We start from the raw sequence: 16088 nt of genomic DNA, 5'->3' as shown, positions 1-16088 counted from the left end.
CTGGTGGGAGGGAACTTAAGAGGACGGGTGCAGCAAACCACCATGGCACATGCATACCTATGTAACAAACCTGCATGTTCTGCACACGCATCCCAGAACTTAAAGTAATAAATAAATAAATTAAATTAATAAATAAAAATATCCCTAGAGGGAAGGGTACCATTAAACTTACCCTAACAAAGCTCCAGATTAGTCTTGAAAGAATGAAGCATCTTAACCACTTGCTAGAATGAAGTCCAACATTCTTTAAAGGAACACAAAAAATCTAGCATTCAACAATGTAAATTTATTGTGTAAATTTATTTAATATCCAATCAGATATTACGATGTGAAGATATAGGAAATGTGATGCCTAGTTAAGAAAAAAAAATCGGATAATGAAAATAGACCAAGAAATGACAAATATGGTAGATTTTTAAAATATTAAAATGTTAGAAATATTCTTGAAGATTGAAAGGAAATGTGATGACGTAAGGAATGGAAGATAACTTCATGTCAGAAATGATGCAAGCCAAAATACAGAGGAACGAAAGTTTTAAAATGGAGAAAGAAAAAACAAAATTGTTGATATAGAATTCAAAACCCAGAAAAAATATTCAAAAATGAAGGCAGGCCAGACACAGTGGCTCACACCTGCAATCACAGCACTTTGGGAGGATTTAGAGAAGGATTGCTTGAGTGAAGGAATTCAAGACTAGCCTGGGCAACACAGTGAGAACCCATATCTACAAAAATTTTTTAAAGTAGCTGGGTGTGGTGGTGCATCCCTGTAGTCCCAGCTATTCAGGAGGCTGAGGTGGGAGGATTGCTTGAGCCCAGGAGTTCAAAACCAGCTTGGGCAACATAGGGAGACTCTGTTTCTACAAAAATTTAAAATATTAGCCAGGCGTGGTGGTGCACGCTTGTAGTCCCAGCTACTTGGGAGGCTGATCTGGGAGGATTGTTTGAGCCCAGGAGGTCAAGGCTGCAGTGAGCCATGGTTGCACCACTGCACTCCAGCCTGGGCAACAAAGTGAGATGCTGTCTTAAGAAAAAGAAATAAACCATGATCATCTCAATGGTTGCAGGAAAATCCCTTGGAAAATTAATATATATTCATGAAAGAAAATAAACACTTCTCAGTAAACTAAGAATCAAAGGGAAATTCCTCAGTCTGTTAAACAGCATCTATAAAAAGCCACAGCCAACATCATATTAAATAGTGAAAGCCTAAATGCTTGCTCTCAAGCTCATTAATTCTATTATTTAAACAAAATTTTTTTTTTTTAGAGACAGGGTCCTGCTTTGTTGACCAGGCTGGGGTGTAGTGGCATGATCACTGTAGCCTCCAACTCCTGGGCCCAAGCGATCCTCCCACCTCAGCCTCCAAAGTAGCTGGGACTGTGTGTGTGTGTGTGTGTGTGTGTGTGTGTGTGTGTGTGTGTGTATGTATCTGTGTGTAGAGACGGGTTCTCACTTTGTTGCCCAGGCTGAGCTGGGACTGTGTGTGTGTGTGTGTGTGTGTGTGTGTGTGTGTGTGTGTGTGTATGTATCTGTGTGTAGAGACGGGTTCTCACTTTGTTGCCCAGGCTGAGTCTCAAACTCCTTGCCTCAAGTGATCCTCTTGCCTTGGCCTCCCAAAGTGCTGGGTTTACAGGCATGAGCTACCATGCCCAGCCTCAAGCTCATTAATTTTTTTCTCAATTGTATCAATTCTGATAAGCCTGGCATTCCTAAGACTTAAATTGATGGGTACCCAATAGGGCAGCTATTTAATATTACAATCAGAAAAAAGAAAGATTCAAAGAGCAGGTGTCTGAGGACAACTACCTCATTAAAATGAGTGTTCCTTGCTCAGTTCCCAGACCTGAGCCAATCTTCAGATCTAGAACCATTTGTCTTCAGAGTCACCCATGTGCCTCAGAGGAAGAACCCTACAGTTTTATGGCAGGCATATATTATAATGCTTACCCTGGTCTCTCCCCAAAGTAACCTATGGCCATTTATTTGGGTGACTATACACTTGGGAAAGGAAATACCAAGAAATTTTTAGGACTATCAGGAACAGCTTTCAAAGTTGACATCAATACACAGACACTGAAAGCATTATCATGGCCCTCCTATCAGTGTGGGGACTTAATGGGTCCAGGCAATAATGGCATCCTGGCCAAGATGGTAAATTTAAAACAACATTGCACTCTGGGAGATGACAGTGTCACCATTAAAGACCTAAATGATGAAGGAGTGGTGGTTACTATTATATTTCTGTTTAATTAATCATTCCAGCCTTTCAAAAACCAGATGGATCCTACAGAATGACTGTAAACTACCACAAGCTCAAAGACACCAAGTTTAATTTTGCAAAAGAGAAGTACAGCACATGTTAAGCCTCTTTGGGATCTAAAGGTAATGTATTACACATCTAGAAGTGCTTCTCTGGCCCATATAGCAAGTGACACAGAAGGCTGCCAGCTTTGAGTGGGGCCTAGAGCAGGAAAGGCTCTACAGCACACAGTCTTGGTACACACAGCCTTGTTGCTTAGATCATATGATCTGGCTGACTTTGGGGTGGAGGTGTCAGGGGTGGAAAAAATGAAGTGTGAGAGCATCCCTGGGATTTTGGAGCAAGGCCATTAAATCTGCAACAGAGAATTATACTACCTTTGAGAAACCACTCCTTGTGTTAGGCACCATAAACCTCATTTTGTCATTCTGCTCCAGTCCATTTACTGACTAACCCACAAAATTACCAATTTTTGCTGTGGCCCAGAGCAAGAATAACTTTTAAACAGACCTGATCTGTCATGCACACTGTCTCTTGGGCCATATGACCTAGCATATCATATGGAGCTGACGTGTCTGTGCCAGATAGAAATGTTGTATGACACCCTTGGAAAGTCCCTGTGTGAGTCACAGTACAATCCATTAGGATTTGGAAGCTTTATTAGTCTGTTTTCATGCTGCTGATAAATATATACCAGAGACTGAGCAATTTACAAAATCAAGAGGTTTAATGGACTTACAGTTCCATGTGGCTGGGGAGGCCTCACAATCATAGTGGAAGGCAAGAAGGACCAAGTCACGTCTTACATGGATGGCAGCAGGCAAATAGAGCTTGTGCAGGGCAACTCCCATTTTTAAAACCATCGGATCTTGTGAGACGTATTCACTATCATGAGTAGCACAAGAAAGACCGGCCCCATGATTCAATTACCTCCCACTGGGTCCCTCCCAAAACACGTGGGAATTGTGGAAGATACAATTCAAGATGAGATTTGGGTGGGGACACAGCCAAAGCATATCAGAAGCAAAGCAGTATCATCCTCTGCAGATAAATTTTCTTTAGAGAAGAAATTTCTAGCTTGCTATGGAGCCAGTACCTTTTCTCTAATCCAGTCCTGCCCCTCAAAGGTAGTAACTATCCAGAATTGTAACGCCAAAGAAAAGGGAAGTTCCATAAATTAGATGGTATATTTAAGACCCCAGACAAGCAAGAAAATAAACTCCAGGAAAATTTTAAAATAAGCATAAATGATTATTGAAAATAATTCACTTTTTCAATAATCATGTTATATATTTCCTTGACCATATTATTCAGTTATTTTAGAATCCATGATTCAAAACTTTTATATCTGAAAGGCCTGTGGGCCTGCTTCTATTGTCCACTTTTTTCTTCTGACTCTGGGTATACCTGGCAATTTTTGATTGAATGCCATTGTGCATAAGAAATTGTAGAAGCTCTAGATGAGCTTTAGTTTCTTGTTTGTTTAGTGACAGTGTCTTGCTCTGTTAGCCAGGCTGGAGTGCAGTGGCACAATCATGGTTCACTGCAGTCTTGAACTCCTGGGCTCAAACAATCCTCCCACCTCAGCCTCGCGAGTAGCTGGGAGTACAGGTGTGAGCCACCACACCTGGCTAGTTTTTTATTTATTGTAGAGACAAGGTCTCACTATGTTGTGAGGCTGGTTTCAAACTCCTCGCCTCAAGTAATTCTCCCACCTTGGCCTCCCAAAGTGCTGGGATTACAGGCATGAGCCATCACACACAGCCAAGCTTTAGTTTCTGAAGGTAATTATAGTAGGAGCAAATTACTTGAATTCAGTTAGTGAGCTCATTCAAGGTGGGGTATCAATCCTAAGATCTGGTCTATGTTTACTCCTTCCTAATTCCTAGGTAAAGTCCTTCAGAGGTTCCAGCTGAAAGCCTGTGGTACTTAACAAGGCCCATCATCACCGGTGGAATCTGAACTTCAAGTTTGATTTCCTTGGCACATAATTTTCTACTAAAAGCTCTGCACCTGGCTGCTGTGAATTTCCAAATCTATCCCAAGCCATTTACCAGTTAGTATATTCCTTGTGGGGAAAAGTAGCTTGGTCTATTGGACGTGTTTCTCTTCACTCCTCTTGTCACCAGGATCTTTCCATTCAAGTCTCATTGTCTTAGCTCAGGGCTCCCTCAGGTATTATCAGCCAGCTGCAGTCTCTTGCTACATGGGTTTCTTCAATATGGCTGCTTACTTCATCAAAGCAGCAAGGAAAATCTCTCCAGTCTGCTAAGACAGTCTTATATAACATAATGTAGTCATGGGAGTGACATCCCATCACCTTTGCCCATATTCTATTGGCTAGCAGCAGTCTCAGTTCTGCCCACCTTCAGGGGAGGGATTATATAGGGCATTAATCATTGGGGGTCATCTAGGGTTTCTGCCTTAACTGCTAACAAAAGGACAGGGACAAGAGGGAGTACAGGCATTCAGGAGCACTCACAAATATCACAGTGAAAAGAGCTTTCTTCAGAAGTTGATTTTGTCTCATTACTTGAACACTTAAGCATTCCTTACATCTCTCACTTGTAAAATTTGTTAACTAGTAACTTATGTCACAGGATTTGGTGGTTATAGAATAAGAAGCGATTGAGATGCTTTTATCAGAAAATCACATACAGGTATTATTAAAATCATAGGATACTGTATTTCCAGCTACTTGGGAGGCTGAGCAGGACTGCTTGGGCCCAGGCATTCGAGACCAGCCTGAACAACATACTGAGAGCCCCTGCCTCCAAATATCACAGGACTCCCAGTCTCAAGATGCAAAGTATTGTTGACCCTGGAACATGGGATTATGGGCACTGACCCTCCAGCAGTAAAATATCTGCATATAGTTTATTACTCCCCCCAAATTTGACTACTAATAGCTTACTGTTGACCAGAAGCCTGATTATGTATATAGTCCATTAACACATTTTGTGTATTATATATGTATTCTATTTACTATTCATTCAGTGAAGTGGATCATAAGTTTTCATCCTCATCATCTTCATGTCGAATAGGATGAGGAGGAGAAAGAAGGGTTTATCTTGCTGTCTCAGTGGTGGCACATGTGGAAGAAAATCCACATAGAAGTGGACATACACAGTTCAAACCCATGTTGTTCAAGGGTCAACTATGTACACACTCAAAACTGTAAACTCAATCATATGGAAAATAAATAGGCAATATGTATATATATGTGAAAATGGGGTCATTTTAAGAAGAGAATGATGTTACATATTAAAGACAAAGCTGAGTGGCAAAATGGATGGGAAAAGAAAATAAGCATGCATAAGATACACTTCAAACTATATACTTTATTGGTGATTTCTGGAGACTACATCCAAAAAAATTTTTACACATCAATAATCCCCACACTCAAATGCCAATCTACTTAATAATTTGGTATATTTCTTTCCTAGCTTTTTCCCTCCACACTACACAGATGTACTAGCTTTTTGTTCCATGTGTTTATCTATACACACACATATACTCACCTATGAAATAGGTGAATACAAATTTATACTTATATAGATGAAATATGAATTTATACTCATATGTGCATATGACTTTACTCATCACAAAATTTTTATGTCAACCACCCAAAATGGCTGATATAATGGTTCATATACTTCCTATTTTTACAATATTAATCATATGGTTATTGTTTTATAATATTTTTGTTAGTGTTTTTTTGTTTTGTTTTGTTTTGATTCGGTTTTGTTTTTGTTTTTGTTTTTTGAGACGGAGTCTCACTCTGTAGCCCAGGCTGGAGTGCAGTGGCCGGATCTCAGCTCACTGCAAGCTCCGCCTCCCGGGTTCACGCCATTCTCCGGCCTCAGCCTCCCAGGTAGCTGGGACTACAGGCGCCCGCCACCTCGCCCGGCTAGTTTTTTGTATTTCTTAGTAGAGACGGGGTTTCACCGTGTTAGCCAGGATGGTCTCGATCTCCTGACCTCGTGATCCACCCGTCTCGGCCTCCCAAAGTGCTGGGATTACAGGCTTGAGCCACCGCGCCCAGCCTTTGTTTTATAATTTTTTTAACTTATGATTTACCATGCACATTTTCCCAAATTTGCCAGTAGTCTCAATTGGTGCCCATTATTTCACCTAATTGACATATCAATTTTTAATCAGCTGTCATTGGATATTAAATTGTCTTATTTTTTCACTACTGTAAATAATACTGCTGTTATGGAAGATACTCTGAAAATGTTAAATCTTATATTGCTTCACCATAAAATTATTACTCTTTCTTAAAACATGGAGAATTTTAAGTTCTAAGTACTGTTCCTAAGGAAAGTATGTAAAAGCTTACTTATGTGCCCTTTCTGTAATGGCTTTGCATTTTCGCACTGAAGATATTGATGAATAATATATATGAGGTCTCCTGTTTGAGATCTTTGTTTCAGGGATCCTGATGACTCATCCTCTCTTACCCTATTTAAGGAAGCATTTTTTTTTTCTATTTGTTTAGGAAAATAATCTGGGAGTTTGCCCCACATAGGGCTTTATACTGTTCTTTAAAAAATGTCATACTCACCAGGCGAGGTGGCTCTCACCTGTAATCACAGCACTTTGGAAGGCTGAGGAGGGTGGATGACCTGAAGTCAGGAGTTCAAGACCAGCCTGCCCAACATGGCAAAACCAGGTCTCTACTAAAAATACAAAAAAAAAAAAAAATTAGCTGGGTGTGTTGGTGGATGCCTGTAATCCCAGCTACTTGGGAGGCTGAGGCAGGAGAATCACTTGAACCCAGGGGGCAGAGGCTGCAGTGAGCCAAGATCGTGCCACTGTCCCTAAATAGTCATACTCTACTCCACAGTGAACATATCTTAATTTATAATTGTTTGTTTGCCACCTCTATACCTTTTCCACAAAATGTTTGGTAAAGAATATGCTAAGTGTGGTGGCTCATATCTATAATCTGAGTGCTTTGGGAGGCAAAGGTGGGAGGATCAGTTGAGGCTAGGAGTTCACCAGCCTGGGCAGCATAGCAAGACCCTGTCTCTATTAATAAAAGAATATAGAGCATGATTCCTCTCATTTCTACTATGAGTTTATTTGTGTATTTATTTATTTGACAAGGTCTGGCTATAACGCCGAGGCTGGAGTGTAGTGGCACAATCTCAGTTCACTGCAACCTCTGCCTCCTGGGCTCAAGCCATCCTGCTACTTCAACCTCCCGAGTAGCTGGGACTACAGGCATGCACTACGACACTCAGATAACTTTTGTGTTTTTTGTAGAGACAGAGTTTTGCCATTTGCCCAGGCTGGTCTCAAACTTGTGAGCTCAAGTGATCTGCCCACCTCAGCCTCCCAAAAGTGCTAGGATTACAGGTGTGAGCTACCTACCACACCTGGCTACCATGGTTTTATAAGCTCACTAAATTCTTAGTTTTTCTCAGCATAAATACTCTGATAAACAGTGCCATTTAAATTCTTTCTGAAGGCTTTCCCACATAACTACACTCAGTTTTGCCCCTTTTGAATTATTTGACGTATAGTTCTTCACTCCTGGGTGAAGAATTCTGGGTGAAAAAACTGATCACATTTATTGACACCTCTGGAATTATACTTTTGTACCTTTTATTAAGTTAAATGAACATTAACATATGAAGAATTTCCAATATTCTAGACATTTATAAGATTACTCCCCATGATTAATTATTTGACAAATAATGAGACTAGTAATAGTCAAATGACAAATAACTACTAGTATAATTATCCCACTTTCAAGTATAATCATAGGTTTTTATCTCCTGTGTGACTTCTCTGATGTTTAATGAGAGTTGACTTCCCACTGAATGCTTTCCCACAGTCTCTGCATTCATAAGGTTTCTCTCCCGTATGAGTTCTGTGATGCACGATGAGAGTTGATTTCACACTGAAGGCCTTCCCACATTCACTACATTTGTAAGGTTTTTCTCCTGTATGAATTCTCTGATGTTTAATGAGAGTTGACTTCCTACTGAAGGCTTTTTTACAGTCAGTGCATTCATAGGGTCTCTCTCCTGTATGAATTCTCTGATGTTTAATCAGTGGTGACTTCTCACTAAAGGCTTTCCCACATTCGTTGCATTTATAGGGTTTCTCTCCTGTATGCATTCTCTGATGTACAATAAGGGTTGACTTCTCCCCAAAGGCTTTCCCACATCTTCTGCATTCATAAGGTTTCTCTCCTGTATGAGTTCTATGATGGACAGAGAGGTGTGACTTTCCACTGAAAGTCTTCCCACATATATTACATTCATAGGGTTTCTCTCCTGTATGAATTCTCTGATGAACAGAGAGGTGTGACTTTCCTCTGAAGCTTTTCCCACATTTACTGCACTCATAAATGTTCTCTTTTGTATGAGTTCTCCAATGTTTAGTGGGACTGGGCTTCTTATCAGAGGCTTTCCCATGTTCACTGTGCTCAGGTTTCTTACTTGTATGAATCCTTTGATATATAAGGTTGGACTTAGTACATCTAATACCTTTATAAAATGCTTGTCTAATGTGTGTTTTTTCATGTCTAATAAGATGATATGAACTCTTAAAGGCTTTTGGACATTTGCCACATACAAATGGTTTCTCTCCTGTATGAGTTCGTTGATGTTTAATCAGAGTTGACTTTTGGATAAAGGTTTTTCCACATTCACTGCATTCATAGGGCTTCTCCCCTGAGTGAATTCTCTGGTGTGCTACGAGGGTTGACTTCTGGCTGAAGGCTTTTGCACATTCACAGCATTCATAAGGTTTCTCTCCGGTGTGAGTTCTTTGATGTACAACTAAGTTTGCTTTCTGGATAAACACTTTTCCACATTCAGTACATTTGTAGAGTTTCTCCCCAGTTTGACTTCTCTGATTTTTATTAAGGGCTCGCTTTTGGTGGAGGGCTTTCCCTCGTTGATTAGGGTCAAAAAATTTATCTGCAGGTTGAGCTTTATGAAGATTAGAATGGAGGCATACTTTCCAATATGCCTTACATCCATCATCTTTCTTTCTTATATAGCTTCTATTTTGACTAAGAAAGTTTAAATTATGTTTTGAACACCTTTCCCATGAGTAATACTTAGGGAGTCTTTGTTTCACAGAAACAAAGTCTGTGTTGAGATAAACGATTTTTCTACATATTTTACATTCTTGACCACTTTCATCCTTCAGTGTTTCCTTGACTGTGAATGCAGCTTGCCACAGAAGTTTGTCTTGGCTTTCCTTGTAGTGATCTGTCTGCTCGTCAATTTGCCAGACTTCTAGAAGAAAATGCAATGAATCATCAAACTTGTCTTTCCACTATAACTTATTAAATAACTTTAATCCCTAAATGCCCAAGCAGTGAACTCCTATCAACATGACTTGAGCTGATGTGGATAGAGGACTCTCCCCATGTCCCAGGCTCAAAATCAAGAAAAGAAATGTATTAGGTATCAAAATGAAGTGGGAATTTAAAGTGAGAGAGTAAACAGAGCAGCTTGAGGATTTGAAGGGGACCACAGGGCACAAATGTTCAGGAATTCAGGAAAGTCAGAGTGTAATTTTGGCTTAAAGCTTATATATATACACATACAATTGTATGTATATATGTGTGTGTGTGTATATATATATGAAAGGTTGCCATTGCTATGAACCTACATATAACAAGACCAACTTTTGAAATGTTTCAGTTTATAGGCTTTGTACTATGCTTGTAATCATTTGGATTGAGTTACAGAATTAGGCTTTTGATGTCTTATATATAACATTCTTCTTGCCAATTTCTCTGGCTAGTGGGGAATGTTTCTAGTTCCTGTTTAACAAGGATGGGAGCCCTTGTAGTTATATACACACACACTCATGTCTTTATAGCTGAGGACATCACAGAACTTCTAGGGAAAACCAACTCTCACTGAGAAGTTCACAGTAGAAAATTTAAAACCTTAGAAGGAACTGATCCATCATTAGAAAGAATTGACCGATATATTTAAATATACTCCCATTCCTAGAACTGTAGATAATAGAACAATCTGCGCTTTAAAATAAGTGTATTTCAAATGTACAAAGATAAGGTAAGAACCAGACTATGAAGGAAATAGCAGGAAATTTTGAAAAAAGACAGATGAGTATGAGTATTTTTAAGGTAGGCATTATTAAAAAAAACTCTAAATAGGTTGAACAGTAGACTAGCCACAGATAAGACAGATTTAATAAATTAGATGACAGATCTTGGGAAATCACTTAGTCTCTAATAGGCTTCCCCTGGCATAAACATCACACATGTTGATTCATCTTTGATACTGGAGTTAGAGTGTGCTCTGTATTCATGACAGGCAGACAGCATAAGGAAGCCTGCACATGGATGCCTCCAGATTCTGCCTGTACCTTTTTCCTTTATAATCCAGTTGTTTATCATTACCACATCACTGTAATAAATCTTACCCATGATTACAACTATATGGTGAGTCCCATGAGTTTCTCTAGAGAATATCTGAGTATGGGAGCAGTCTTGGGGACCCCTGACCTAGGCAGTGGCAGTATTTGAAGAGAAATGACTGATTCTTTTCTAAAATGGAAGAAAGGCACGTATCCTACCACTGAATGTCCAAAGTCCTTGAGTGTGGTAAATAAACAAGTCTGCACTTAGACAAAGTTCAGTGCAGCCACAAGGCTTTCAAGTCAGAAAGAAAATATTGTAAGCTACCATGAATAAATAAAAATATCCCCTATAAAGAAATAATTATATCAGCATCAGACTTCTTCAAAAAAGAAGCTAGAAGATTGAAGAATAATATCTTCACTGTCCTGAGACAAACTTTCATCTTAGAACTCTATACCCAGATAAATTACCATAAAGAAAGATGACAAGGACATTTTTGGACAAGAAAAGACAAAGAATTTGCCATACACAAAACCTGGCTAAGAATAATGCCTGATACTTCAGTTATTCAGAAGGATAATGACTAAAGAGGAAAAAGGGGGTAAAGAAAATCCTGCAAAGGCAAGAAAAGAGAAGTAATGAAAAGCAGGCTATGTAGAAAATATACTAAAAGAAGAAATACAAACATAGTAATTTCACAATAAATATATATTAACTCTATTAGTTAAATGCCAGTCATATCAAATTGCATTTTTAAAAAATCAGCTCCATGTTTTCAAAAGACAATTAGGGCAAAATGAGAGAGAAATGTTGAAAATACAATTATGGGAAAAGCTACACCTGGCACTTAGTAACCAAAATAAAATTGGCAAGACAATGCTTATATGACCTTGATGCCAAAAGCAAAGAAGGATAAAATACGAGAATATTATAAAGCAATTTTCACTTACATAGATGTGAAACTCTTAAATATACATGGCAAATTGATTCTACTTATGATGGATAAGAGGTAATACATTTAGTATTATTGAAAATATACAGCCTGGGCAACATAGCAAAACCCATCTCCACAAAAAAAAAAAAAAAAAAAAAAAAAAAAAATTAGCTGGGCGTGGTGGCGCACACCTATAGTCCCAGCTACTTAGGGGACTGAGGCAAGAGGATTGCTTGAGCCCAGGAGGTCAAGGTCGCAGTGAGCCATGTACCCAACACTGCACTCTAGCCTGGGTGACAAAGTAAGACCCTGTCTCAAAAAAAAAAAAAAAAAACCACACATGTGCACACATACACATACATACACACACACACACACACATACACCTTACTACCTATTCCACTTGTAGTCATACCATAGAGAAATTACGGCAAATTTTAACATGTACAAGAATGACAACGAAATATTAGAAACCACCAAACATTCACCAATAAAGGTATGGAAAATGAACTATGACACTCATGTTGGAATGCTAGCAGAGCAGTTAAAATAAATGATCTAAATCTAAAGTATCAGCATAAAGCTCAAAAGGTAATACTGAACACAGAAAGCAAGTTGCAGAAAGATCCCTATAATTTTTTTTTTTTTTTGAAACGGAGTCTTGCTGTGTCGCCCAGGCTGGAGTACAGTAGCGCGATCTTGGCTCACTGCAACCTCTGCCTTCTGGGTTCAAGCAATTCTCCTGCCTCAACCTCCTGAGTATCTGGGATTACAGGCACCCACTACCACGCCTGGCTAATTTTTGTATTTTTAGTAGAGACAGGGTTTCACCATGTTGGCCAGGCTGGTCTCAAACACCTGACCTCAGGTGATCCACCCGACTTGGCAGATCCCAAAGTGCTGGCATTACAGGCGTGAGCCACCGCGCCTGGCCAAGATCCCTATAATTTGAGTGTACCAATCTGGTAATGTTACAAAAAGAATTCTATACTGATTACAGGTACAAATATATATAGCAAAAGTATAAAAACATAGATTAGAAGGATACTCACAAAATTCATGATACTGTTTACCTGGGGAGAGATAGAAGGAATAGGCCTCAGGAGGGGAAAAATGGGACTTCAACTTTATTTGTAAACCTCTGTTTCTTTTCTTTTCATTTTTAAAATTTTATTTATTTATTTATTTTGAGATGGAGTCTCCCTCTGTCGCCTAAGCTGGAGTGCAGTGGCGGAATCTTGGCTCACTGCAGCCTCCGCCTCCCGAGTTCAAGCAAGTCTCCTACCTCAGCCTCCTGAGTAGCTGGGATTACAGGCGCGCGCCACCACGCCTGGCTAATTTTTGTATTTTTAGTAGAGATGGGGTTTCACTGTTTTGGTCAGGCTTGTCTCGAACTCCTGACCTCGCGTGCAGGGATTACAGGCGTGAGCCACCGTGCCTGGCCTGTTTCTTTCATTCTTAAAAAAATGACAAAATGTTAACATTTGCTAATTCTGGGAAGGAAGTACAAGGGTGTCTGTTATAATTACGATTTCCTGTACTTTTTTTCAGTTTTAAAAGAAAGGCTTTTAGGGTAGACTTCTGAAATGACAGAGAGGAAGGACCTCAGTAAATCCTCTCCCCCACAAAAGTAATGATAATACTGGCAAAATCAAAATTATAAAAACCAATCATTTCACGACTTTAGAAATTAACCAAAGGCAAGCAATCAATTAAAAATCATTTATTCGAGAAAAAACAGGCCTGACGCGGTGGCTCATGCCTGTAATCCCAGCACTTTGGGAGGCCGAGGCGGGTGTATCACCTGAGGTCAGGAGTTCAGGACCAGCCTGGCCAACATGGTGAAACCCTGTCTCTACTAAAAATACAAAAATTAGCCAGGCATGATGGCAGGTACCTGTAATCCCAGCTACTCAGGAGGCTGAGGCAGGAAAACCGCTTGAACCTGGGACGCAGAGGTTGCAGTGATCCGAGATTGTGCCATTGCACTCTAACCTGGGCTAGAAGAGCAAAACTCTGTCACACACACACACACACACACACACACACACACACACACAGAGAGAGAGAGAGAGAGAGAAAAAAAAAAAACTAGTAAACCTTACTAGGAACAGCCAGGTCATGGTTCACTTGGCACTACTACTACTCTTCCTACTCCCCCACTGGCTCCCCAGCTCCATGAAAACTGTTAGCCTCACAGCTACCCAAGGGGATGACCTGTTTTGGAGCTCTACCAAAAGCCCTATCCCCAGACTGCTTTTGCTATTTGATCTAACTTAAAGTTCAGCTCCAAGAAAATAAAGGACACTATGGTAACTCAAATCCACACAAAGAAATAAAGAGCACCAGTAAAGGTAACCTGTAGGAAAGTGTTAACACAGCAGAACTGATCTTTAGAAGGGCCTGCTCACAGGGCTGGCTCCTGGCTAGAGTCTGGGAACTTGGCTTGTGGAATATTCCCTATGTTGATATGATGGCTTTGCCTACCTAGGGCGCTGAACACCTGTTTTTCTTCTGGGAGTCTGGATGCCTGAACACGAGAGGCCGATGATTTTCTTGTATGATGTGCCTGTTTTTAGTGGGTCAAACTGGACTTGCCCACAGACAAAGTGAAAGGGGCTTAACATAAAAGGCCTAGCTTGCCACTTGGATGTGCAATGCAGCTGTCTGGCCCTGTAGCATCTTGGCTTTGCATGGGGTGGGGGGAACTATCCCTGTGGGGATTTATTTCCTACCAGGCATCCAGAAATACTGGTGGCAGTGATCCCGTGTGGGGATATGCCAGAGCACTTGAGATAAAGGAGGTGAAATTTTATAAGCTGAAACAGAGAAAAAAATGATATCAAGTATCAATAATCAGAATAGCTTTACACTGAAAATGAGATGGCAATGGAGCAATGCCTTCAAAAGTCTAAGGGAAAGATATTTCCATCCTAGAACTCTACTCCAAGCCAAACTCTCCGTCAGGAGTCAAACATTTGTAGACATCCAAAAATCTCAAAACTTCATCTCCCATGGGCCTACCTACATCCTTTCTTAGGAAAGTACTTGAAGAATGTGCTCCAACCAAATGAGGAAGAGGGCATGGCATAAAGAAAATATGGAACCCAACCATGCAGAAGGTGAAGAGAATCCCCAGAATGACACTGAAGAGCAATGTCAGGATGGTAGCTACACAAGAAGGAATGAGGGTAATCCGCCCAGATGAGAGCAGGTCAGAAGGCTCCAGAAAAACTCAGGGATATGACACTGAGGAAATCCTTGATATCTCCAGAAGTGCTCAGAGTCACTCTAGACAACTGATGATAAGTATATGGAGAGAGAAACAAATGAAAGAAACAAAACAATTAAGCCAGGAGAAGTGGTTCACTCCTGTAATCCCAGCACTTTGGGAGGCTGAGGCAAGAGGATGACTTGAGTCCAGGAGTTCCAGACCAGCCTGGACTCTCAATCCAGTGAGACCCCATCTCTATAAAAAATTTTAAAAATTAGCTGAGTGTGGTGGTGCATAGCTGTAGTCCCAGCTACTTGGGAGCCTGCGGTGGGAGGATCGCTTGAGCCCAGGAGTTTGTAGTTACAGGCTGCAGTGAGCCAAGACCATACCACAGCACTCTAGCCTGGGCGACACAGCAAGACTCTGTCTCAAAAAAAAAAAAAAAAAATTATTAACCAAAGGAACACAGTTATGCAGGGAAGGTAAATTAATCATAGATTACTATGTGGCTTGGCTGTGTATAGTATTTATATATACAGTCAGCCCTCTGTATCCATGGGTTTTACATCTGTGGATTCAACCAACCAAAGATCAAAACCCATAAATACGGAGGGCCAATTATACCATGCCATTTTATAACAGGGACTTGAGTATCAATGGATTCTGGTATCCATGAAGGTTCTGGAACAAATCCCCTGAAGATACAGAGGGCTAACTGTATAGTCATATTGTAAACAACAGTACTGATGGAAAACAAATTTATGGTATAATCACATTGGGACTATGGGGAAACACGAAGTCTATGTACATACGCATGCCTTTGGGTGGGTGACAGGAGCAGCATGGTGAATTCAATCTTAACCTTCCACAGTGAAACATTTCAAATAAGTTTTGTAAAATATATGTAAGTTATAAAGAATAGTAATACCAAAAATAATACCTGTGTATCTACCAACCATTAAAACAAATTATAGTTATCTTTGAAGTTCTTCATATGCCCATTTCCTTTTCTTTCTTTTCAGATAATCAGTATCCTGAATTTTATGTTTATCATGCCCTTCACTTTCTTTTTAGTTTCACCACATTTAGTTTACTCTTTAAACCTCAGGCATGACCTACTTTAATAAAACTGAGACTTTTTTAAAAATCAAGAGTATCTTGCCTTAGGTTGGTAAATCAGACATCTCAGATGAAACATAATGGTCTAGAAAAATGACCAGAACTGACAGAAAATTCAAGAAGCTTGAATAAATCAATAACTGTTTTTTAAATTATAAAAACTGACTCCATAATCAAGTCTTGCCATATCCAGATG

General features: G+C 39.9%; 1 protein-coding gene across 8 annotated transcripts in view; it reads right to left on the bottom strand.

Moving 5' to 3' along the window:
- Positions 1 to 6801: 6801 nt before the first annotated feature.
- LOC105463657 (zinc finger protein 674) overlaps positions 6802 to 16088 on the bottom strand; it is a 42561-nt gene continuing 33274 nt past the window's right edge. For 6 of the 8 annotated variants that reach the window (XM_071088250.1, XM_011710864.2, XM_011710875.2 and 3 more), the window contains one exon: positions 6802 to 9525. In XM_071088250.1, the coding sequence (XP_070944351.1) occupies positions 8033 to 9525 (1493 nt within the window). In that variant the 3' untranslated portion in view covers positions 6802 to 8032. The remainder of the gene's footprint in view (positions 9526 to 16088) is intronic. The other 2 variants (XM_071088249.1, XM_071088253.1) reach the window with 1 other exon arrangement.

Source organism: Macaca nemestrina, chromosome X (genome assembly GCF_043159975.1).
Source record: "Macaca nemestrina isolate mMacNem1 chromosome X, mMacNem.hap1, whole genome shotgun sequence".
In the NCBI taxonomy this organism is placed as follows: domain Eukaryota; kingdom Metazoa; phylum Chordata; class Mammalia; order Primates; family Cercopithecidae; genus Macaca; species Macaca nemestrina.
Note: the sequence above shows the minus strand (reverse complement) of the source record. Positions and strands in the feature narration are given on the sequence as shown.